The sequence below is a fragment of the Engraulis encrasicolus genome, chromosome 20 (genome assembly GCF_034702125.1).
Source record: "Engraulis encrasicolus isolate BLACKSEA-1 chromosome 20, IST_EnEncr_1.0, whole genome shotgun sequence".
NCBI classification, from domain to species: domain Eukaryota; kingdom Metazoa; phylum Chordata; class Actinopteri; order Clupeiformes; family Engraulidae; genus Engraulis; species Engraulis encrasicolus.
Window position 1 is genome coordinate 39,697,160 of NC_085876.1, and position 20,743 is coordinate 39,717,902.

Sequence of the window (20,743 nt, forward strand, 5' to 3'; positions counted from 1 at the left end):
ACCTTCTGTGTTGCAACTAGTCAGGTCAAGAGCAATGCAAGTACTTTCTGAGTTCCCGAAAATATGGGAACTCCTTTCACTTTGTCCGGACGCCAACAACCATAAGCAAACCAAGGGAGGCGGTACAGCCATGCCTTTGAGGAAATGTTTATTGTTAAGCTCTTGGTAAGATCAAGTCTCGAACAGAGTTGAACGTCGATGATAATCAGGCTAGTAAATAGGAGTGTCCCTCACCCTGCAGGATCTTTGCGTTTCGCCGCGTGATGTAATCCCTCTGGATTGTGTTGTTGTCATCCACATCATAGGCCACTACGCTACCGTCCGAACTGCCATCATCATCATCATCATCACTGAGGAGGCCTTCAAAGTCGGCATCAGAACTGTCATCATCGTCCTCACTGTCGTCATCATCCGACATCTGGAAATCTAAAAGGCGAAGAGCAATAATAATGATAGAAAAAAACACGTTTTTAATACGGATTATGAAAATGGTGGCTCTCGTGCAACAAGCCTAAGTGGTCAAATCATATATATCCATTCTGACATTGCAATACTTGATTTTCCATTAAATAAAATAATTAGTGGTGTCGTTTTAAAAACGTACACGGCTTTGACACTTAAGTGAGCATTACCTCCGCCTGTTGTCGAGTCTGCCGTGGGCTGGACAGGGCTAGTGCTGGTCCCCTCACTATCCGAACAGTAGGCACTGCTCTCGTAGCCTTCCTTGAGCTTTTCCACACCCTCGATGAAATCCAGGTTGGCAAAGTACTCATCCCCTGTCACTTTGCCCTCAGCGTTAGCAATATCATCACTCACCACGTTACCTGGACAAGACGGCGTGGAGGAGAAAAGCAGGCTACTTTAAGTACATAAGTATAATAATTAAACAAAACATAGTACATACTGTAGCATAGTGCTTCTCAAATGGGACACTTGTGAGCCCTTTTACCAGGGATGGACTGACCATAGGGCATAAAGGACATCAAGGCGACTGGTGATGATTTTGGACTGGACTTTATGTAATGGTATCAGTCCTCATGCCACTACAGCCCCACCCAGGGGACAATAGAGCAGTGTTTCTCACCCCTCAGGGGTGCCGTGGAAACTAGGCCGATAAATTAATTATGTAATATAATACATATTTGTCTACATTTATAAATGAATGCTTAGTCAGTGGAATCTACGCACAATAAAGTAAATTTAAGTCACCCCAGTAAGTTGCAAGTTCGAACATAGGTTGTGTGACATCTCCAAATGTGTTACTTTTCCAAGCTTGTGTGATATCGGATGCGATGCCATGTTACGGCTTGTTGGTTTGGGGTGCCTTGACATCTTTCATTAATTGAAAGGGTGCCTCGTCTAAAAAAAGGTTGAGAAACACTGCAATAGAGAGCCCTTGTAGGGGGCTGTAGCCTGGGACCACCCATCCTAAGAGTGACACAACTCTCTGTATGCTCTCAGAGCTTTGGTAGTCGGTGTCAACCAAGCAAGGGGCCCTCAGTCACAAAAGGAGGGTGTTGGGAAGGACCATTCAAAGTTAAAGGGATATGCCACCCTCCGGTCAAATTGAGGGTCTCCCCACAGTCCCCCTAGACTTAAATAAGTGGATGTAAACATTTTCCTGGAACGTCATTGGGCAACCCCAGCGTGGTGTATGCGTTGCGTCGTCTGTTTTCCCGCACCGGAAAATAGTTCCCAAACAGAAAGAACCTGATCGGCTCGATATTTTACGAAAAAGATCAAATTTGTGAATGGATATTAACATTTCTGAAGACGCATTGAGTTGAATATCATTTTCCGAAGTGAAGCTGCACCTGCAAACTGGATTGTGCGAATGACTGCCTTGTTACTTGACCCAACATATGGTTTTGGAAATAAACAACTACAATTCTACAACCTTGACTAGGAGGAGAATGCTTTGGATTGATTCAGTCTACTAAAATTCCTCCTTCAACCGACTCCCTCACCCAGGGCCGGCTCTAGCCAATTTGCTGCCCTAGCCGAGCACCCCTCTTTGCTTTTCGTGGAATTAGAAATTGGCATATGTAAACATAGTGTCATATATCTGATCGAACACAGCTGATCTAATACTTACATATCTAGAGTGCCTATTTATAATAATTGTCAATATAATAAAGCTTAATGCTTTATTTCACTCTATGTTCTCTTTCTGTGGGACTTGGCGCCCCCAAGACATTTGGTACCCTAGGCGACCGCCTGGTCTGCCTATGCCTAGCGCCGGCCCTGCCCTCACCTGCGAAGCAGCAGACGAAGGTGCCTTTGCTGACGTCGTCCTGGCAGTGTATTCCCCAGCCCTTGTGCTGCGTCATGAACATCTGCAGCCGCAGCTGGGGACCGTGCTGAACCACCCTGTTGCCACACATCCGCGGGTCACAGCGGCACAGAGGGTTACACTCGTACACACTGCGGAGGGAGGGAGGGGGAGAGAGAGAGAGAGAGAGAGAGAGAGAGAGAGAGAGAGAAAGAGAGAGAGAAAGAGAGGGAGAGAGAGGGGGGGGAGAGAAGGGGGGGGGAGAGAGAGAGAGAGAGAGAGAGAGAGAGAGAGAGAGAGAGACACAGAGAGAGAGAGAATAACAGGAAGGGGAACATAGATGAACAGTGAGAGGGAGTGAGACTTTAATTAACTTTAATGGTATAGTCTGTAGTCAGGGGTGCCGACAGGGGAGGGTGGGGGGTTGGGTGGGCAAAGGGGACAGTTGTCCAGGACCAAGGGAGAGATAGGGCCAAGAATTGGCTCCTCATTATACTGCATCTGTTGGGTAAGGGGCCCTTTCAGATGACTTTGTCCCGGGCTCGGCCAAAACTGTCAGCGGCCCTGTCTGTAGTGTATACTGTATACTGGTGTCAAACATGCAACCAAAGCCTGTTAACTTCACCAAAGCACACAGACATGTTATACCAGAGATTCTTTAAGTATATAGAGATATGCCAGTGTAATAGGTTGCTATGGGCACCTAACGTTCCGGTCTGCCTAAAGGGGCGTGTCCTTAGGTCTGCCTAAAGGGGGATCCCCCCCCCCCCCTTGCAATAATAGAACCCGGAAACAATGGGCCAATGGAACCTCTCTCTCTCTACTCTATCTGGTTATACTAAAGGGCCGTGTGTCCACTAACCCTGTGTCCAGAGCTTTGGGCAGCCTCTTGTAGGAGTATCCGGCAGTGCAGTCCACAGGCCCTCCAGGGAACAGCTCTGTGGCATCCACCGTCAGCTGATGACAGGAGCACTTCGACCTGCAACACACACACGCACAACGGATAGCAGCAAAGTGAATACAATTTTAAAAATCATCAGAAATAACGCAAAGGTGACAAAATGGTCATGTGTGTAAGAATCAGGACAGCTTTCATCCCCAGTCAGCTTGTGAGACGCGCACTTCCACCTGCACCACATACACATCCACACACACACACACACACACACACACACACACACACACACACACACACACACACACACACACACACACACACACACACACACACACACACACACACACACACACACACACACACACACACACACACACACAATACTACCAGTAACTAGAGATGGCTGATCAGAAATTTTTTGTATTCATTTTGCTAACGAATGGCCATGTACATTAACAGGAGATGAGGCATTCATTCTGTAAAATCAGGACAATTTTGATCATTTGACTTGAATAGCATCAAGTCAATGTTTGACTTGTCATTTGATTGGAACGAAATTTGATTTGGTCAAATGAGAAATATGCAGCAACGAGGTCAAGAAAGCATCCCAAAAGTAAACAACATGTATCCATGTACCCATGAGCGCACTGTAGCCATGTACTGGCACATATACACAAATCACTTTTGGAGGCTGACTACAAAACAGATGATGAAGAAAGAAAGGCACACGAGCGCAAAGGCGGCGCACTAGATGCAGCGGCCCTGGAATATGTGTACAGTGTATTCTTAAAGGGACACTGTGTGAGATTTTTAGTTGTTTATTTCCAGAATTCATGCTGCCCATTCACTAATGTTACCTTTTTCATGAATACTTACCACCACCATCAAATTCTAAGTATTCATTAAGACTTGGAAAATTGCAATTGTCATACATGAAAAGGGGATCTTCTCCATGGTCCGCCATTTTTAATTTCCAGAAATAGACATTTTTAGCTGCAAAAATGACTGTACTTGGGCCATACTCGAACAAAATAGTTTATTATTTAGTAAACGTTCATGAAAAGATCAAATTTGGCAATAGGCAGCCCAGTTTCAATGAGCAGCATAGTTGCAGTACCTTTTTTGACCATTTCCTGCACAGTGTCCCTTTAAACGCAATTTCATTGTCAAATGTATTTGTCAATGTCAATAAAAGCTCTTGATTCTTGATTCAAAGACAAACCTGTCCAGACATCCATCTGTGCAGTCACAGCCCACCAGGAAGTTGGTCTGAGTGTTGATGTGCACCCCCTTGACTGGCCTCCTCTGGGTGATGTAGTTGGCGAACTGAGGTATGGTGTTGTCGACCTAAGATGAGAAGAGCAAAAAAAACCATCAATTGTGGATTTTGTTTTGTCCCCTCTCAGAAAACAAGATACGCGGATCACTTTGTGTACATTACAGCTACGTGCTGTATAATGTAGTGTAACTTTCTAAAAGTAGACATAAAAACACTGAACAATCCTGCATACCATCCATTTCACATGCCTGTATTTAAAACATTTTTTGGTCATACCAACCTTCTTTTCAGCATGACTAAAACATTAAATTAGATGAAATACATGCATGTGGAACAGAGTGCAGGATTTTTCGTCGACTTTTGCATGATAACCAACAAACCTGATTGATTACATGGGTCTAAAAAAAAAAACAGTATCGTGAACTGAAACAAAACATTAACTCGTTATTTTCAACAACAAAAAAATCACCGTTTTATACGGCAGTGTTTCCCAACCAGGGGTACGCAAACATACTGCAGGGGGTATATGAGAAGAATGTAGTAATTATAAATGTATGGAGCATAGTGACATTGGGATGGAGAACAAGATAGTGAGGGGGTACTCATGGTATGACAAAAAGGCTCAGGGGGTACGCAGGACAAAAAAGGTTGGGAAACACTGTTATACGGGCAAAGAATGAGCACCTGGTTGATGCAAGGGATGGGCACCGACTCGACCCCGTTGGAGATGTCTGGCACGGAGAAGAAGAGCTGCTGCTGTCCCGGAGGCTTGGCCCGCTTGACCAGCACGTACGGGTCCATGGAGAACATGTCCAGGGACAGGAAGTCGCAGTGCGTGCTCAACAGGAAGTACTGCACCTGCTCCATGGAGTTGAGGCAGCGGCCACACGGCGAGCGGTAGAATACGTGAAATAGCACCTGGCGTCGTATTGGAGAGAAATTGAAAAGATTTTATTTCTGTTTCGAACTCAAATGTATCCAGGTAGCACATTGAAAGTCTAAATACTAGGGATTGTAACGATACACTCAAGTCATTCATGGATTCACTTCGTATCACGATTTTTTGACCTACGGTTCGATACACCCTGCGATTTTTGAAATCTATGAAAACTATGATAGCCTATTGGTAGAATAGGTTGCAAGAGGCTACAGATAATATGAAAAAGTTTAAAAGTAAGAATGACGATGATTTGAAGCACTATCACATCATATCATGTGGTTGTTTTCTGGACAGACTCCACGCACGCATCATGATTTCTTGGTTTGATACAATATTGTTAATGCCCAACCAAATACTGATCTAAACTGACTTAACAAGGAGTTGACAAATTCTTATACACCTTTTTTATTTTACGGTGCAGTACTTGACACTACATTGCCCGTTAAAAACACAGCAAGCACTTATTTTGTGCAAATGCAGAGAAATTAATTAACTTCTCTTATATAGCTTCATTAAGCCTGACCTTTTGCGCTGGACTACAACAGAATAATTATTTCAGTGTGGGCGAAGGCATCAGAGATGTTGTTAAATTGGGCCTCAAACCAAAACGTTTCAGACCGTTTAATGCAGGGGTGTCAAGCTCAAATTGACTGAGGGCCAAAATCAAAATCTGTAACGAAGTCGTGGGCCGAACTCATCATTTATTTAATAAAATGGACTAAAATTGTGCGTACATGCACTTTATACTCATAGTTAAATTCCGCACACACTCTTTTCCATCATACAGGTACATGGTAGTTTAAATATGCCTTGACATCCTGTGTTCCCATGTTCAAGTCTTGTTACACTATACATTAATGGTGCATGTGGGCCAACTGTAACACACATCTGAGTTTGACATCCCTGCTTTAATGGCTCATAGGAATACAGAGACAATCGAGAATCAATTTGGCTCGAAGGCACCGACTTACCCTGTGGTCGACTCGGTAGCGCCCTGTTATCCTCCGAAACCCAAAGAGCTGGGGGATCTGGAGAGGATTCTTGCCCAGGTGAGGGTTGAGAGACGTGGGGCGGTGGGCATCCAGGCACGACGGGCAACACCGATGGGGCCCATACGTCCTGCCACCCAGCCAGGAGCCCAGAGTTTCGGACTCCGAAGGCAGGGGACGTTTGGTTCCATGCCCGATAGTGATGGGAGCCAGAGAATGGTTTTCCAGTGTAAGGGGTCTAAGCGCATGTCAAAAAAGAAAGAAGATTTTGGTTCAATATTAACTTTTGCTTTGTAATATCAAGTTATGTCAATTTCACACAACCATCACACAACAGCTAATACAGAAAATGCTGAAATATCTGGTCCCCGTGAAGACCTCCGATACGATTATAAAGACAAGACAATAATGAAGAATTCATCAAAAATGTAACTTTATAAAGTACTAAGCATCAAGTTAAGCACAAAAAAAGAGATGCAGCGATTTTTCATTTGATTAAATTTACAGAAATACAGCCTAATATTTCTTGTTAACTCTTCATAAATGCACTTAAAGAAATTTGAATCTGAACCCTTCATAGACGGATAACAATTCCTTCTACATGCGGACAAACAACGAGGGGAAAAAAGTCAAAGCTCTTCTACTTACGGAGGTGATGGTGCAGCCGAAGAAGCAGTACTATAAGCCGAATCCCACGACGTCGAGGAGAGATGCATGATCTCGCTCGGGTCCATATTGTGGATGACAACCTTGACTCTCCTTCTGTTCGATTTGATTTCCTGAATTAGCCGCTCCGTCTCCGATATGGCTGGAGGGGCAACCTGTGGGGAACTAATACTCTTGGAGGGGATGGTAGTGGTGGGGGTGGGGGTGGGAGTAGGGGTACGATTTGAGGTAGTGGTGGGGGTGGGGGTGGGAGTAGGGGTAGGGGTACGATTTGAGGTGGTGGTGGTGGTGGTGGTAGTGGTCTGCTTTGTGCCACTGTTGTTGTTGGTGGTGCTGGTGGTCCTATTTGAGGTGTTGGAGGTGGAGGTGGTGGTGGCTTGGGTGCTATTGGTGGTTGTGGGGAGGGCGGAAGGATGATTTGTCTGAGGCTTCGGGGGCAATCTGCTGGGGGTCTCAGTCCTTTGGACAGGGCTGTCTGAGGAGACAAATGAATACAACAATGATTAATGATTAAATGATTAACAATTAATTAACTGTGGATATACCAATAAGTTGATTAATTAACTGTGGATATATTCTTGAATCTGTAGTTCTATATTGAGACGGGGGAACAGGGAGACTATGGGATTTGTAACACTGTTCTCATTAGATTTTATGACTCCATGTACAGACTGAAGACAGTTATGTGGTTTATATGTGAATATTGTCCTCCTCCTCACCTTTGCGTTTTGCCTCCAACGCTCGCTGTTTCATTTTGTACACGTAGTGTAAGCGCTCAGACCCTTTGTACAGCTTTTCTGAGTGGTCGTCACTCTAGTAGGAGAGGGCGGTAGAGAGAGAAGAAGAGGCGAAGGGTCACTCACACTTCACTTTAGGTTACACACTTACAGTGTACCTACCTCTCATGAGGTACAGTTGAATTCCTGATGTAATAACATGCAATGATGCAACACTATGTTACTAGAGATGCACTGATTCATCATAATGGTGTGCATAGGGTCACTGCAAAAAACTAGAGATGCACAGGATCCAAGATCCGGTTCCGGATCCGGCAGGATAATAGGGTTTTTCACAGGATCCGGATCCGGCAGGATCGTAAGCAGTGGATCCAGTATCCGGCAGTTACCTAAAAATCAGGATCTGGTGCATCTCTAGCCTAGGTTTTTCAGTCAGTCTTTCACAACCCCAATTGCTGCATGGAGTGAAAGAACTTTGGAAGAGGCCAGTGCAGGCAGTGTGGCAGTAAGCCAATGAGTCTAAAAAATAGTTTGAGCCAACGTAATAAAAAGGGCCCACGTGTGCGAGTAGGCTATGTGTTTCAACCCTTTCGTAGGATCCGGTATCCGGTTCCGGATCCGGCAGGATCTTAAGCAGTAGATCCGGTATCCGGCAGGATCCTAAAAATCAGGATCCGGTGCATCTCTACAAAAAAAACACACGCGCAAGCACGCACGCACCTTGAATTTGACCTTGACCAGGCTGCAGTCGACTTCGGTGATGACGGCGTCCGCCCACACCCCATGTCGCTCCACCTTAAGGGCCTCCTCTTTGTGGAGCACCAGAATGGTGGGCGTGTAGCCAGAGTGGAGGGTGGACAGCACAAACTTCCTCACCCCCTCGTCCTCGATGTCCGCCCCAACGTTGTCCACTGCAGGCGGAAAACAAAAATACTGGATAAGAGCAAGATAACGCAAAACACGCCCACTCAATGCAAAAGCGTGTGCTCAAGTTGGGTCTCCTAAGGGGGCGTTGTCCCCTCCTTCTTCTTCTCTTTTTGAGGTGTTTGCACAAGACGTGCGCTACCGCCATCTACAGCGCTAAGGGGACTTCATTGATTCTCAACCTCAGGACTCCGAAGGTCTCCTAACCGAAGGTCTCCTAAAGGGGCGTTCACCCGACATAAAGTGGATACCGGAAAGGAAACAAAATGACGCTTCTTGTTAGATCCATCTTCTTTGGTGGAAACAAGAGCCATCATGAGCAGCGGTGTGGAGCATTGGTTCTTAACCTGGGGTGTGGGCACCCCCTTGGGGGTGCGCCAGAGATTTCAGGGGGTGCACGGAAGTTTGTTTGTGTTGAGATCGTGACCAAATTCTTGCTTGCGAGCATTATAATTGGGCGACCAAAACCTGTTTCAATTTGGTTTTGATTTAGCCTATGTTTAGTTTAGTTTATTTAGTTTAGTTCAACAGGGACCATGCACAATACACATTGATTACAGAAGTAAAAAGATGGCTTGTGCCAGATTATAGCTATACAGGTCCTTCTCAAATAATTAGCATATTGTGTTAAAGTTCATTTTTTTTCCCATAATGTAATGATAAAAAATAAACTTTCATATGTTTTACATTCATTGCACACCAACTGAAATATGTCAGGTCTTGTTTTGTTTTAATATTGATGAGTTTAGCATACAGCTCATGAAAACCCAAAATTCCCATCTCAGAAAATTAGCATATCATGAAAAGGTTGTCTAAACAAGCTATTAACCTAATCATCTGAATTAACCAAATAACTCTAAACACTGGTAAAAGCTTCCTGAGGCTTTAAAAAGTCTCAGCCTTGTTCATTACTCAAAACCGCAGTCATGGGTTAGACTGTGTTTAACATTGAAGTCAATGGCAGTGGCATTGCATGAGGGTTATGAAAGCCCAGATATCATTGATGCTTAGCTGTCAGCTGTTTTTTGTTCTTTGATCTGGTGACCCACACTTCCCTCTTCATTATACTCCATAGATTTCCATACCAAGTTTTTCTATTTTTGTTACAAATGTAATTCTATTTGCCAGAAATGAAACCCCATTGAAAGTCAATGGAATGTTCTGTCTGGCAAATAGAATAAGATTTGTAACAAAAATAGAAAAACTTGGTATGGAAATCTATGGAGTATAATGAAGAGGGAAGTGTGGGTCACCAGATCAAAGAACAAAAAACAGCTGACAGCTAAGCATCAATGATATCTGCTTTCATAACCCTCATGCAATGCCACTGCCATTGACTTCAATGTTAAACACAGTCTAACCCATGACTGCGGTTTTGAGTAATGAACAAGGCTGAGACTTTTTAAAGCCTCAGGAAGCTTTTACCAGTGTTAAGAGTTAATTGGTTAATTCAGATGATTAGGTTAATAGCTTGTTTAGACAACCTTTTCAGAGATGGGAATTTTGGGTTTTCATGAGCTATATGCTAAAATCATCAATATTAAAACAAAACAAGACCTGAAATATTTCAGTTGCTGTGCAATGAATGTAAAACATATGAAAGTTAAATTTTTATCATTACATTATGGGGAAAAAAATGAACTTTAACACAATATGCTAATTATTTGAGAAGGACCTGTATAGCTAATTTCCATCTGCAGTCCCTGGACAGGTAAAACAAATATAAAAATACATTAACATAAACAAGATATAAACAAGTAAGCACATCCATAGGCCATGGGTCACACACACACACACACACACACACACACACACACACACACACACACACACACACACACACACACACACACACACACACACACACACACACACACACACACACACACACACACACACACACACACACACACACACACACACACACACACTAAAATGTCATACAGTGTGAGTCATTTTTTTTAAAACATATGATTAATGTTGACAAGACTGGTTGGTTAATATCCATTTTTTCACACCCCTTGAGAAGGCCTGATAATCAGTAATACTTTTTAGGTTACTGGGTAGACTATTCCATGTTTTGGTTGCCCTGAAGGAGAAGGCCGACTGAGCAAAAGCAATTCGTCGGATTGGGAGACTACAATCAACCCTAATGGTGGATCTTGACGTTCTGCTCATCAATTCAGAGCAGGGTTGAACAAATGTTAAGTCATTATGGTATTGATTAAGGTTTCAAGCCAGAATCATTGTAATTAAGCATTTAAATCATTTTGCAGTGCGTATACACATGTAGAAGTTTGGGTTGGGGGTGCGCGGCTTGTCTTTGGCTAGATAAGGGGGGGCTTTAAGAAAAACAGGTTAATAATCACTGGTGTGGAGAACGTACTGTGAGCATATTGTATATATGAACACTACAGGGTAGGGCTGCGCAATTAATCGAAAACAATCGAACATCGTGATTGAATCGTGATTGAATCGTGATATCGAAATCAGGATCATACCAACCTTCTTTTCAGCATGACCAAAACATGTAATTAGATGAAAATACATGCATGTGGAACCGAGTGCAGGGTTTTTCGTCAACTTTTGCATGATAACCAACAAACCCGATTGATTACATGGGTCTAAAAAAAAAAAAAACACTATCGTGAACTGAAACAAAGCATTAACTCGCAGTAACTTCCCCAGCCCTACTACAGGGCTTGGACAAAATGAAACACCAGTCATTTAAGAGTGGGAAGTTTCATGGCTGAAGTACACAAGCCTGTGGCCAATCTTCATTAATCACACATTGCACCAGTAAGGTGAAGTGTGAAGATTCAATTAGCAGGGAAGAGCACAGTTTTGCTCAAAAATTTGCAATGCACACAACATTGTGGGTGACATATCAGAGTTCAAAAAGTAGAAATTCTTGGTGCCCGTGTAACTGTTGCATCTTTGACCGAGACAGCAAGTCTTTGTGATGTATCAACAAGAGCCACGGTATCCAAGGTAATGGCATACCACCCAGAAGGATGAACCACATCCAACAGGATTAGCTATGGATGCAGGACGAAGCTGTCTGAACTCTCTGAAAGGAATGTTTTGGTGCTAACTCGGACTGTATCCAAAAAACATCTGTCCAAATCATGATAGAATTAAATGTGCACCTCTCCTGTTTCCACCAGAGCGGTTCATCAAGAGCTCCACAGGGTCAATACACACGACCGGTCACCCAAACATCCCTTTCAGACAGCTTCCTCTACTAATAATATTACTCTTCCCAATGTTCTTGCTTTGAAATATAATGCACACTGAATGTTGAATGAATTTTGACATTTACACAGTCTTTGTAAAGGCACTGCTATTATTTTTAGCACTACTGTATATATACTAAAACATGGCCTCATTTGCTGTTTGTTGTTGTGTTTGTTTGTGGTTCCTTCACACAACTAAGACAGCATGTTGTAATTGTGTGCATGCAAAGCCATCGCATTTGGGACCTTTAGCCAAGAAACTGAGGTTGAAGACTGGTAAGACACTGAAACGTGCAAAAGTGCAAAAAAATACAGAGATCAGAAAAGCCCAGAGTGTCATCGTGGCAGACTTACATGGCTTGTAAATGAGGTGCATGTCCGGAAGGGTCACATATTCAACGTTTCCATCATCATAAAACATTAAGAACCTGCAAAGAGTGAAAGCACAGATTGTATGCAAGAGACGTTTTGAGTCCCTCTGTAACATCACACACAGACCAGACAAGGCCAGGGGCTCAGAGCCACATCTTTTCAGTTCAAATGCTTTTGAACAGCAAGGTGATCCAGATATCTATATAAATAGAGAAGCTCAAAAACACTCAATAACAAAGAGGTACAGAGAAAAAAAAAAAAAAAAAAAAAAAAAAAACCAAGAGCAAAAGAAAGTAAGAGCAAAAGAATGAGCGAAAGAAAGAGCAAAAGAAAGGCTGTGTAAAGCTGTATGTCAGGGCTATTCAATTGGAGGCCCGAGGGCCATATGCGGCCCAGATGCAGTTCACATGCGGCCCAGGCATGGCCCCCAACTGAAGCAGTATACATTTCAGTTTTGTTACTGCAGTACAACACATTATTGCTTGTGAATCTTCTGCTTGTCTTACACATTCACATTCAATGTTAAGTTTTAGGTTAGAGACAAATGTTTAAAATTTGTTTGTGGACTACTTATTTTAAGTGTCATTTCAGTGGTCGTGATGTCTGACAATGTGTGGCCCAACTGCAGTTCTTGGTTTCAAAATGTGGCACAGATGAAACTCTAATTGAATAGCCCTGCTGTATGTAGCTCACCTCATCTTGTTCTTTCGGTCCGGGAGCTCGGCGAGACTCGCAGACATAATCCAGGTGTTGAGCCCGTCTGTGTAGGTGGCAGCCACACGGCACCCCACACTCAGGTGGTCTAATGATGGTGTGCTGAAAAATGCCACATGGTGCCCTGATAGAAGCATCTTGCCCTTCTCTCCAAAGTGAATTTTATATTTGGAAGTGCCTCCTTCTACAAGACAAAAAAAAACATGTTTGTATTGCCTTTTGCAGATATTTGAGATGACTTTCAAAATTTGATCCCTTACAAGCATCTTGGCCTTATTTCAGAGTGGTGAATTTAATATGTGGAAGTGCTTTCCTCTACAAGGAAAAAAAACATTGTGTTTGTATCGTTTGTATCTATCTACAGATATTACAGATGACTTGCACAATGACGTCCATGAGGCAAGGGACATGCATGCAACCACTAGCGACCGAGTGCACATACATGAATCAGGACAACTGGAGCAATTTGCATTGTACTGGAGGTACCATCTCGGGGGCAAATAGCCAGCGGGGCACTCATTAATGTTTTCCAACATTGTTTGACTCTACCAGGACCTCAATACGGAAATTCGGAAGGCCGACCCTCACAGTATTGTCAAATACTGCACCGTACATGTCTGCGTACCGGGTGTCAGGTGTTCTCCCGTATGATGTCAAGGTAGCAACATTTTTTAAAAAGCTTGTACATATTTTGTAGCATAACAAAATAACATTATATTAAACCCATTGCATTCTCAATACAGATGATTAACATTTTCAGGAGAGCTTGGCAAGGTGGGACATGTAACTTGCCGTCACAGCGACCAGGTTTACTACAACGTGCTTGCAGGAGACCTTGGTGGATATTAGATTCCTACCAGTGGTTCTGATCTCAACGAGGGTTCCCTCGTGCCAGGTCTTGGTCCGCCTCCTGCCCAACACCTTCATGTTCTCCTTCAGCTCCGGCAGCGGTTTCACTGGCTTGGGCTTGGCGGCAGCCTCTGCAGACACAGGACACACGTCATTGGACGGAATGGTTTGAGCAAAGATTTTCTAAGTAGATCAAGACACATCATCAGCGGGGTTTGAGACTAAATCACGCCCCCTAGAGAACATATGTGGGAAATGAATCCTTGGATCACCACAATTCCCTTAGCGCTGCACCTTGGATCCCTCAGCCCCTTAGTTGCCAGTAGTGCACAATCAATGTTGCTGCCACCAAACGCAACGGACAGAGAAGAAGGGGGACCTGACTTCGGCACATTGTTCTGCATTGAGTGGGCGGGATATCTTGCTCTGATGGACTATTTTTGGTTTGAGTCAATTTCCCAGCTTGGAGTAAGCTTCACTCTTAAGTACTCGGGATTTTGAGGGTGCTGGTTCAAATGGTCAACTAAATTTTTCAAGAAAGAGCCCACACCTTGCATAATAGTGTTTTTTTATTGCACAATGCAAGATGCAGCCTCTCTCTTGAAAAACTGGGATGGTTTGACCAAAAAAAAGGAGTATGGTAGATGATAATTGTCAATGGACTGAATTTATAGAGCGCTATGGTTTGGGAGAGCGAGCGTTGCCAACAACAAATTCCTTCAGAACCATTCTCTGTTGATCTAAAAGGAATCAATAAAGTCTACAATCTGTTGCCTGACTCCTCAATGTTAGTCGCCATTGTTATTGAAAGCTCTGTCAGATCGCTTTGTCTAGTTTCAGGATGGACAGACTCTCAGAAATTCAGACCCCTCTGATAGGGTTTTCAGGCCGACCAGAACGGAGCTGGTGCCAGCGCTTATCTGCGAAACGCCCATGTTCATACCGGACTCTCAACTTTTTCATACGACTGTGCATGTGACTGCGTTACCCCGATGAACCAGCTGACGGCCACGTTGTCATCACAGTTCGCGGAGAAAAACCAAGGATTTTGCGGCTGGCATTGCGAACCATCTTTCCGGTTCGCGAACGCTAATATCTGTGGCGTGAACACGGCCTGAATGCGTCTTGTGTGTCTAGCTCATGGGGCCCCCTCTGGTGGAGCTTTGCAGTACTGCATGGAGGTCTGGCTGGGTCTTCACATCTTGAACTCAGGATTTACACTACTGTCTCCAGCAGTGGTTCCCAACCTTTTTTGGCATGGCATTGCATGCAACCACTAGCGGCACCCCACACTCAGGTGGTCTAATGATGGTGCGCTGAAAAATGCCACGTGGTGCCCTGATAGAAGCATCTTGTTGCTTACTGCATTAGCTACTTTGTTCTTTTCAATTGCATTTTCCCATTGGCAACACCCGAAGTTGCCAACAGGCTAACAACTTCTCTATTGAGAAATGCAGCAGAGGAAAAAGGGCCTTATCGGCAAAAAAGGGACTGACCTTTCTGCAACGTTTGTGCTGGTTTTGCTACGGCACCCGAGTTGGTAGCATCGTTGGCTGCGGTCGGTTTCGGGACTTGCGTTGCGGCAGGGGATGGTGTTCTCCGGACCTCATCTTCATCTGCAGAAGAAAAAATACAGACATACATATTCAAGCTTTCTACTATGACACTGTAGCAAAGAAGGGTTTCTGCTGGGAAGGAGGGAGAGAGAGAGAGAGAGAGAGAGAGAGAGAGAGAGAGAGAGAGAGAGAGAGAGAGAGAGAGAGAGAGAGAGAGAGAGACTATGTAACCTGCGACTTCTGCTATATCATACACGCAACTTCTCATTTCTAGTTCAAATTATTTATTTGCAAGCATTATTTGATGAATATTGACAAGCATCTGATAGTTATTTTGAGGGAATCCCCCACCCCACCCCACCCCACCCTATTGTTGCTAAAGTATTTTAGCTGCATGATTGTATGACTTATACAAAATACAGTCAAGATCATCATTACCGATATGATGATAATCATCATTATCATCCATCACCATCGCTGTCGTTATTACACACACTTTGACAATACTATACAGTATACACAATTTAACAGTCTCAAAATTAAACAAATCACCATATTGATATTGCAGGGTTAGGATTGACGCCTCTGGAAATAACAACATTTGGGAAAAACAAGAGTAATTTCTGACTTTTTATGTTGTTTATTGACACTTGATATACGTTTTATTGTGTGTCTCAGTTAAATTCAGTAATACAAAATCAAAGTCTCAAAATGAAAGTTACATTTACAAATTACTTTTAAAAACTTTTTTTATAGCGCTTTGGAAGTTCAAGGACTTACCAACTCCCCACACCTCGGAAAGACTTAATGGCTTATACGCCCCACGGGTCTTCTCAGGTTCTGTGCTTGCATTTGGCTTCTCACCAGCTGAGTTGGTGGAGGTGGTGGTGGTGGTGGTAGTCGGTGTAGGCGGTTGCGCTTGTTTGTTGGCACTTGTCGGAGCAGACGGTTGTGTTTGTTTGTTGGTGCTCGTCCGGTCAGACGGTTGTGTTGGTTTGTTAGTGCTTGTTGGGGCAGACGGTTGCGTTTGCTTGTTGGTGCTTAGAGTCTCCGTCTGGGCTTTACTTGACAAGTCCCGTCCTGAGACTAAAACGGCCAAATTAGCTAAGCCGGTGGATGCTGGTGTTTTAGGGGAATCTGTTTGGCAAATTTCCTTGGCTGAACTGCTTTCAAGGTTTTCAGAATTTGTGGGACCAGAGCGTTTTCTGTGTTTGGGGACACCATTGGGAACCGTAGGGCTATGGGGTTCACTCAAGAAGCCCAAGATGGACTTCTGTGTCTTGGGCGTACTGCTGGAGCTAGTTTTGTTGAGACTAGTTTTATTGGAGTCCTTGGGGGTAGAGCTTGGTGACGTGCTGGCAGGAGTGGAGGCAGTCTTTTTAGCTTTGGAGCTAGGCGTTGAAACTTTACTGGACTTGCTAGCGCCACGGCCGGCAGACTTTCGCGCAGGTGATGACTGAGGACTGTTTGGCTTTTGGAGAAAGTTCTTCAGCTTAGTGATGACATGAGGATCGGGGGGCTTCGAGGCTTCCGAAGGAGAAGTGCGTTTGTCCAATGGGGCGCTTGGTGCGGTGGGCAGGGAAGGGCTGGGGACCTCGCCGTAAGGCAGCGTTTCAGGCGTCGGGGCTGTTGGGGTGCTCGGCTTTGGTTTCCGAAGTCGCGACCTCGCCTTGTCAGACCTTGACGATTCTCCTGACAATTCTTTTGACGTGGGCTGTACCTGCAGTAAACAGAGAGGTAAGTCAAGGATTCGTCTGCCCACAAAGTGACATCTGATTAAAACGTAATACATACACTTGTAGATGAATGTCCTTACCGTTTCACCATGGCTCAGTTTTGCATGAGGTAGACTTGAGGTGCTGGGTTCATCTAAAAAATAAAAAATAAAAATTAATTAAAAAAAGAACATCATGCATCTGTAAGCTTGTTTGCTTTGCAAAAATACAATGACCATATCTGATCTTAATAATGATCTTAATAAGAGATGATACACAGGGCAAGTTTTTGGCAGCAACATGAATGGCTCCTGATTTTCTGACAGAATGATTAACAAAAAATGTCAAAAACTCATCCATGTTATCTTGATCAAATAAAATCTTAAAAGTACCGCTGCCTAGAATCTTTGTTTATAAAGTGTACCGTGTGTCACTAACAAGTGCCAATTCATATAAAAAGCAATTATCATAACAGTAAGAGAAAAGCTGTTCACCGATATCCATGTCTTCATTATTGTCCAGGCGATAGTTGCCATTGTCCTCCTCATCCTCATCCTCCACGTCTAGCGGAATGGCACTATCCCGCTGCTGTTTTCCCAAGTCTTCATCTTCAGAATCAGTGTCCCGGTAATCCATGTCAAGCTGGTTGTAAAAACCCTTGATTACCGATTCACACTCCAACAAGGACCTACACAAATGGCATCATACAGTACAGTAGTAAGACCTGGGACATATTGCATTATTATATTACATCATACTCAGCTGAGGCTATTATCCAAAGCAACCTATTTTTTGTTATGGTAAAGAGTATTACATGACAGTCCCTGGAGCAATGTAAGGTTGGGGGGCCAGCTGCAGCCTTGGTCCAATGGACAAATGGGCTGTCAGACCAGTGACATGGAAACAAAGAAAGATGGTCGAAAGAAGGTACAAGTTCTGTTTGTTCACCACAACACTCACTTGGAAGTACGGTTGATGTTAATATAAAAACAATCCTCTCTCTTTTGTATCTTCGCCTCCAGATCCTCGATGGCCGCTTGGCGCTGTCTGACGTCGCTGTTGGCCATTGCTACTGATTCGAGCCACTTATCAAATTCTTCCCTCTCCTTCTTCTCCTTCTCCTTCTCCCTCTCCCTCTGCTTTTTCTCCATGGTGTCGTCGCCTGTGTAAGACCAACGTTATCAGTAGTGCACACATGATGCACAAAAAATGTATCTACATTTTAAACCATTGTAGATCCCACATTTAATAAAAATAAAAATATTTTTAAGCTTTAAATGGAATATAGTGTACAGACATGCTTTTATTGTCACCACCGGTTGTTTATCTTGACTTGCAGCACTCAATTGATAGCCATTGAAAGTGAATGCAAAGAAAGTTGTGCAAGAAGTTGACATTCACCACAAAAGACGGATTTATGTTTTACTGTTTGACAGAGTCCACCATAGATGTGGCGTCCACGACATCACAGTTAGTCTGAAGTTGTTCCTAGAAGGATTGCCACTATGATTGCTACGTGCACACACACATGGTACTGTTTACTTCCCACTTTCTTTAGATAGAACAAGGCACCACTGTACGAGACGCTTCTACACCAAACTTCAGCGCTGCAGTTGAGAAAAAGCGGGGGAGGGAAAACGCCTATAACACCGCAAACGTGCAGGTACACTTTCTAGTTTTAAGACTCTGTTTAGTGTGGTGAACCCGATCAGACCATTTTTACAAGTAAAAAAAAAAGAAACGTTATTATGATGACAGACACGAGAACATTTCTTGTCCCGTCTCGTCTACATTATTAGAGTTCAACGCAAATGTAGGCTACTGCATCAGCGCACTCGTGCACACGCGTACTCAATTTCGCAGTTTCTAAAAATATTTTCAAATAACTTGGGATGACCTTCCTTTATTAGGACGAAGTTCACAAAGAAAAATAAATTACCTGGGGATGGAGTTTTGGGGAAATTCTCTTCCTCGGATTCTTTTCCCTCAACCAGCAAACCTGCATAAATAGCGCATTACCGCCACCATCTGAAGTGACTGCATAAATGCATGCTTCAGTCCCATTGGAGAAATAGGCGAGTAAATATAAGATTTAAAGATGTATTGCACGTTTTCTGAAATGTTATCCTAGCTTATCTTGTTTTGCAGTTAATCTAAAAAATACTGCCCTCACCCTTAAGCTAGATTTATGCTTCGCTCGCATAGAATCTGCGTCCGTCCGTTTTCTGTCTATGCGAGTCCACGCCCCCCTCTCAGAGGCTCTGCGCCCGTCGTCTAGCGCCTCGAAAAAATTCTAAGGGGTCTTACACACCAAGGCGGTAAAGCGTCGCGGAACGGCCGCGTTTTTTACCGGCGTCGGTGAAAATACATTGAAACCTATCTGTCCTTACACACCAACCGGCGGTAGTCGAGCGTCAGCGGCGCGGGAGCCGGCTCCGCGCCGCGCTGCATTTGGAAAATAGAACTCCAGCGTATTTTTCACGCCGGCAACCGCCGGTGTCTCATTCAAATGAATGGCAAAGTAGCACACTAGCTTTAGCTGTGGGGAGGGTTTTGAATAGGACTGGCCGCGCACGCCGACGGTGTCAGTGTGCAAGGCAGAGAAAAACACGCCGGCCAAAACTAAGCAGAAAGACCGCGTCCGTCCTGCGACCGTTCCGTTCCGCCTTGGTATGTTTTGGCCCTAACTATCCGTCGGACGGACGCGGAGTACGCAGACAAAAAGGCACTATGATTGGTCGTCTCGCTACTTCCTTGTTCTGTTCTTGTGGCAGCGCAATGCCAGTAGTTTGCGAGAGCAGAGCTGTATTCTGTTAAAAACTTTATTAATGCCTTGTTTGTAAATGTGTGTAAATACACGAAGCTAAGCTAAGTAACAAACAATGCATCAGTTGAACACTCGTGGCACAATGCCTGCGGTTTTACTACCGTTCCTCCACCGAATGTAAACACACATTGGCAGAATCAACTGTCTTTACATGCTTGCATTTTCTGCTCGTGAAAACAGACTGGGTATGTCAAATAATGATACCACTGCATTGCCTTTGCAATTTGTGTGAAAATACCTCGCTAACCGGGATAGAAAGCAACATTGCTTAATAATGACCGCAGTGCTTACAATGTAGTGAAAGTAGCCTAATCGCGCAATTTCAAATGTGGCTGGCAACGAGACCTCGGACCTCGCAGAGCTCGCAGATGCATGAATACAAAATTGGTTCGTGGCCACTCCCACGCGACTTTTCACGCTCGCAGTTGCTGAAGTCTAATCTGACCTTTAGCCTGTTTGTGCAGATAGGCCAGCTGACAAGATTTTTGAAAACATGCTTATTTTACACCTCTCTTCGATTTAAAAAATAGAAGATTATGTTCGCCAGCTCTTCCAGACATTCCTCCAAGTATGTATCATTCCCCAGTCAACATGCTGTTGTAAATATCAGTGGTGTATTCATGCAAATGCAGTTCTGGGGTTATACCTTGCCACTAAAAAGGCACACAAAGTTGAAATAAAATCTGTGTCGGTCGGGCCCCAAAGTGTCAGATGTCATGCGACCTTGCCTCCGCCACTTGCGCTTGTCTCCTCGTCCCGCCTGCTGGCC

The 20,743-nt window shown here is 44.0% G+C and overlaps 1 protein-coding gene across 1 annotated transcript in view; it reads right to left on the bottom strand.

Moving 5' to 3' along the window:
• The window catches only part of LOC134436032 (histone-lysine N-methyltransferase SETDB1-A-like), a 36,926-nt gene that overhangs the window by 3,396 nt on the left and 12,787 nt on the right, over positions 1–20,743 (bottom strand). Inside the window, exons 8-25 of the mRNA XM_063185062.1 lie at positions 18,108–18,309; positions 17,642–17,835; positions 17,249–17,301; positions 16,213–17,152; positions 15,373–15,492; positions 13,885–14,007; positions 13,007–13,211; positions 12,296–12,369; positions 8,502–8,692; positions 7,764–7,857; positions 7,027–7,519; positions 6,361–6,616; positions 5,134–5,367; positions 4,393–4,517; positions 3,135–3,251; positions 2,255–2,424; positions 633–824; positions 235–426 (exon numbers count right to left, since the gene is read on the bottom strand). Coding sequence (XP_063041132.1) covers positions 235–426; positions 633–824; positions 2,255–2,424; positions 3,135–3,251; positions 4,393–4,517; positions 5,134–5,367; positions 6,361–6,616; positions 7,027–7,519; positions 7,764–7,857; positions 8,502–8,692; positions 12,296–12,369; positions 13,007–13,211; positions 13,885–14,007; positions 15,373–15,492; positions 16,213–17,152; positions 17,249–17,301; positions 17,642–17,835; positions 18,108–18,309 — 3,975 coding nt within the window. The remainder of the gene's footprint in view (positions 1–234; positions 427–632; positions 825–2,254; positions 2,425–3,134; positions 3,252–4,392; positions 4,518–5,133; positions 5,368–6,360; positions 6,617–7,026; positions 7,520–7,763; positions 7,858–8,501; positions 8,693–12,295; positions 12,370–13,006; positions 13,212–13,884; positions 14,008–15,372; positions 15,493–16,212; positions 17,153–17,248; positions 17,302–17,641; positions 17,836–18,107; positions 18,310–20,743) is intronic.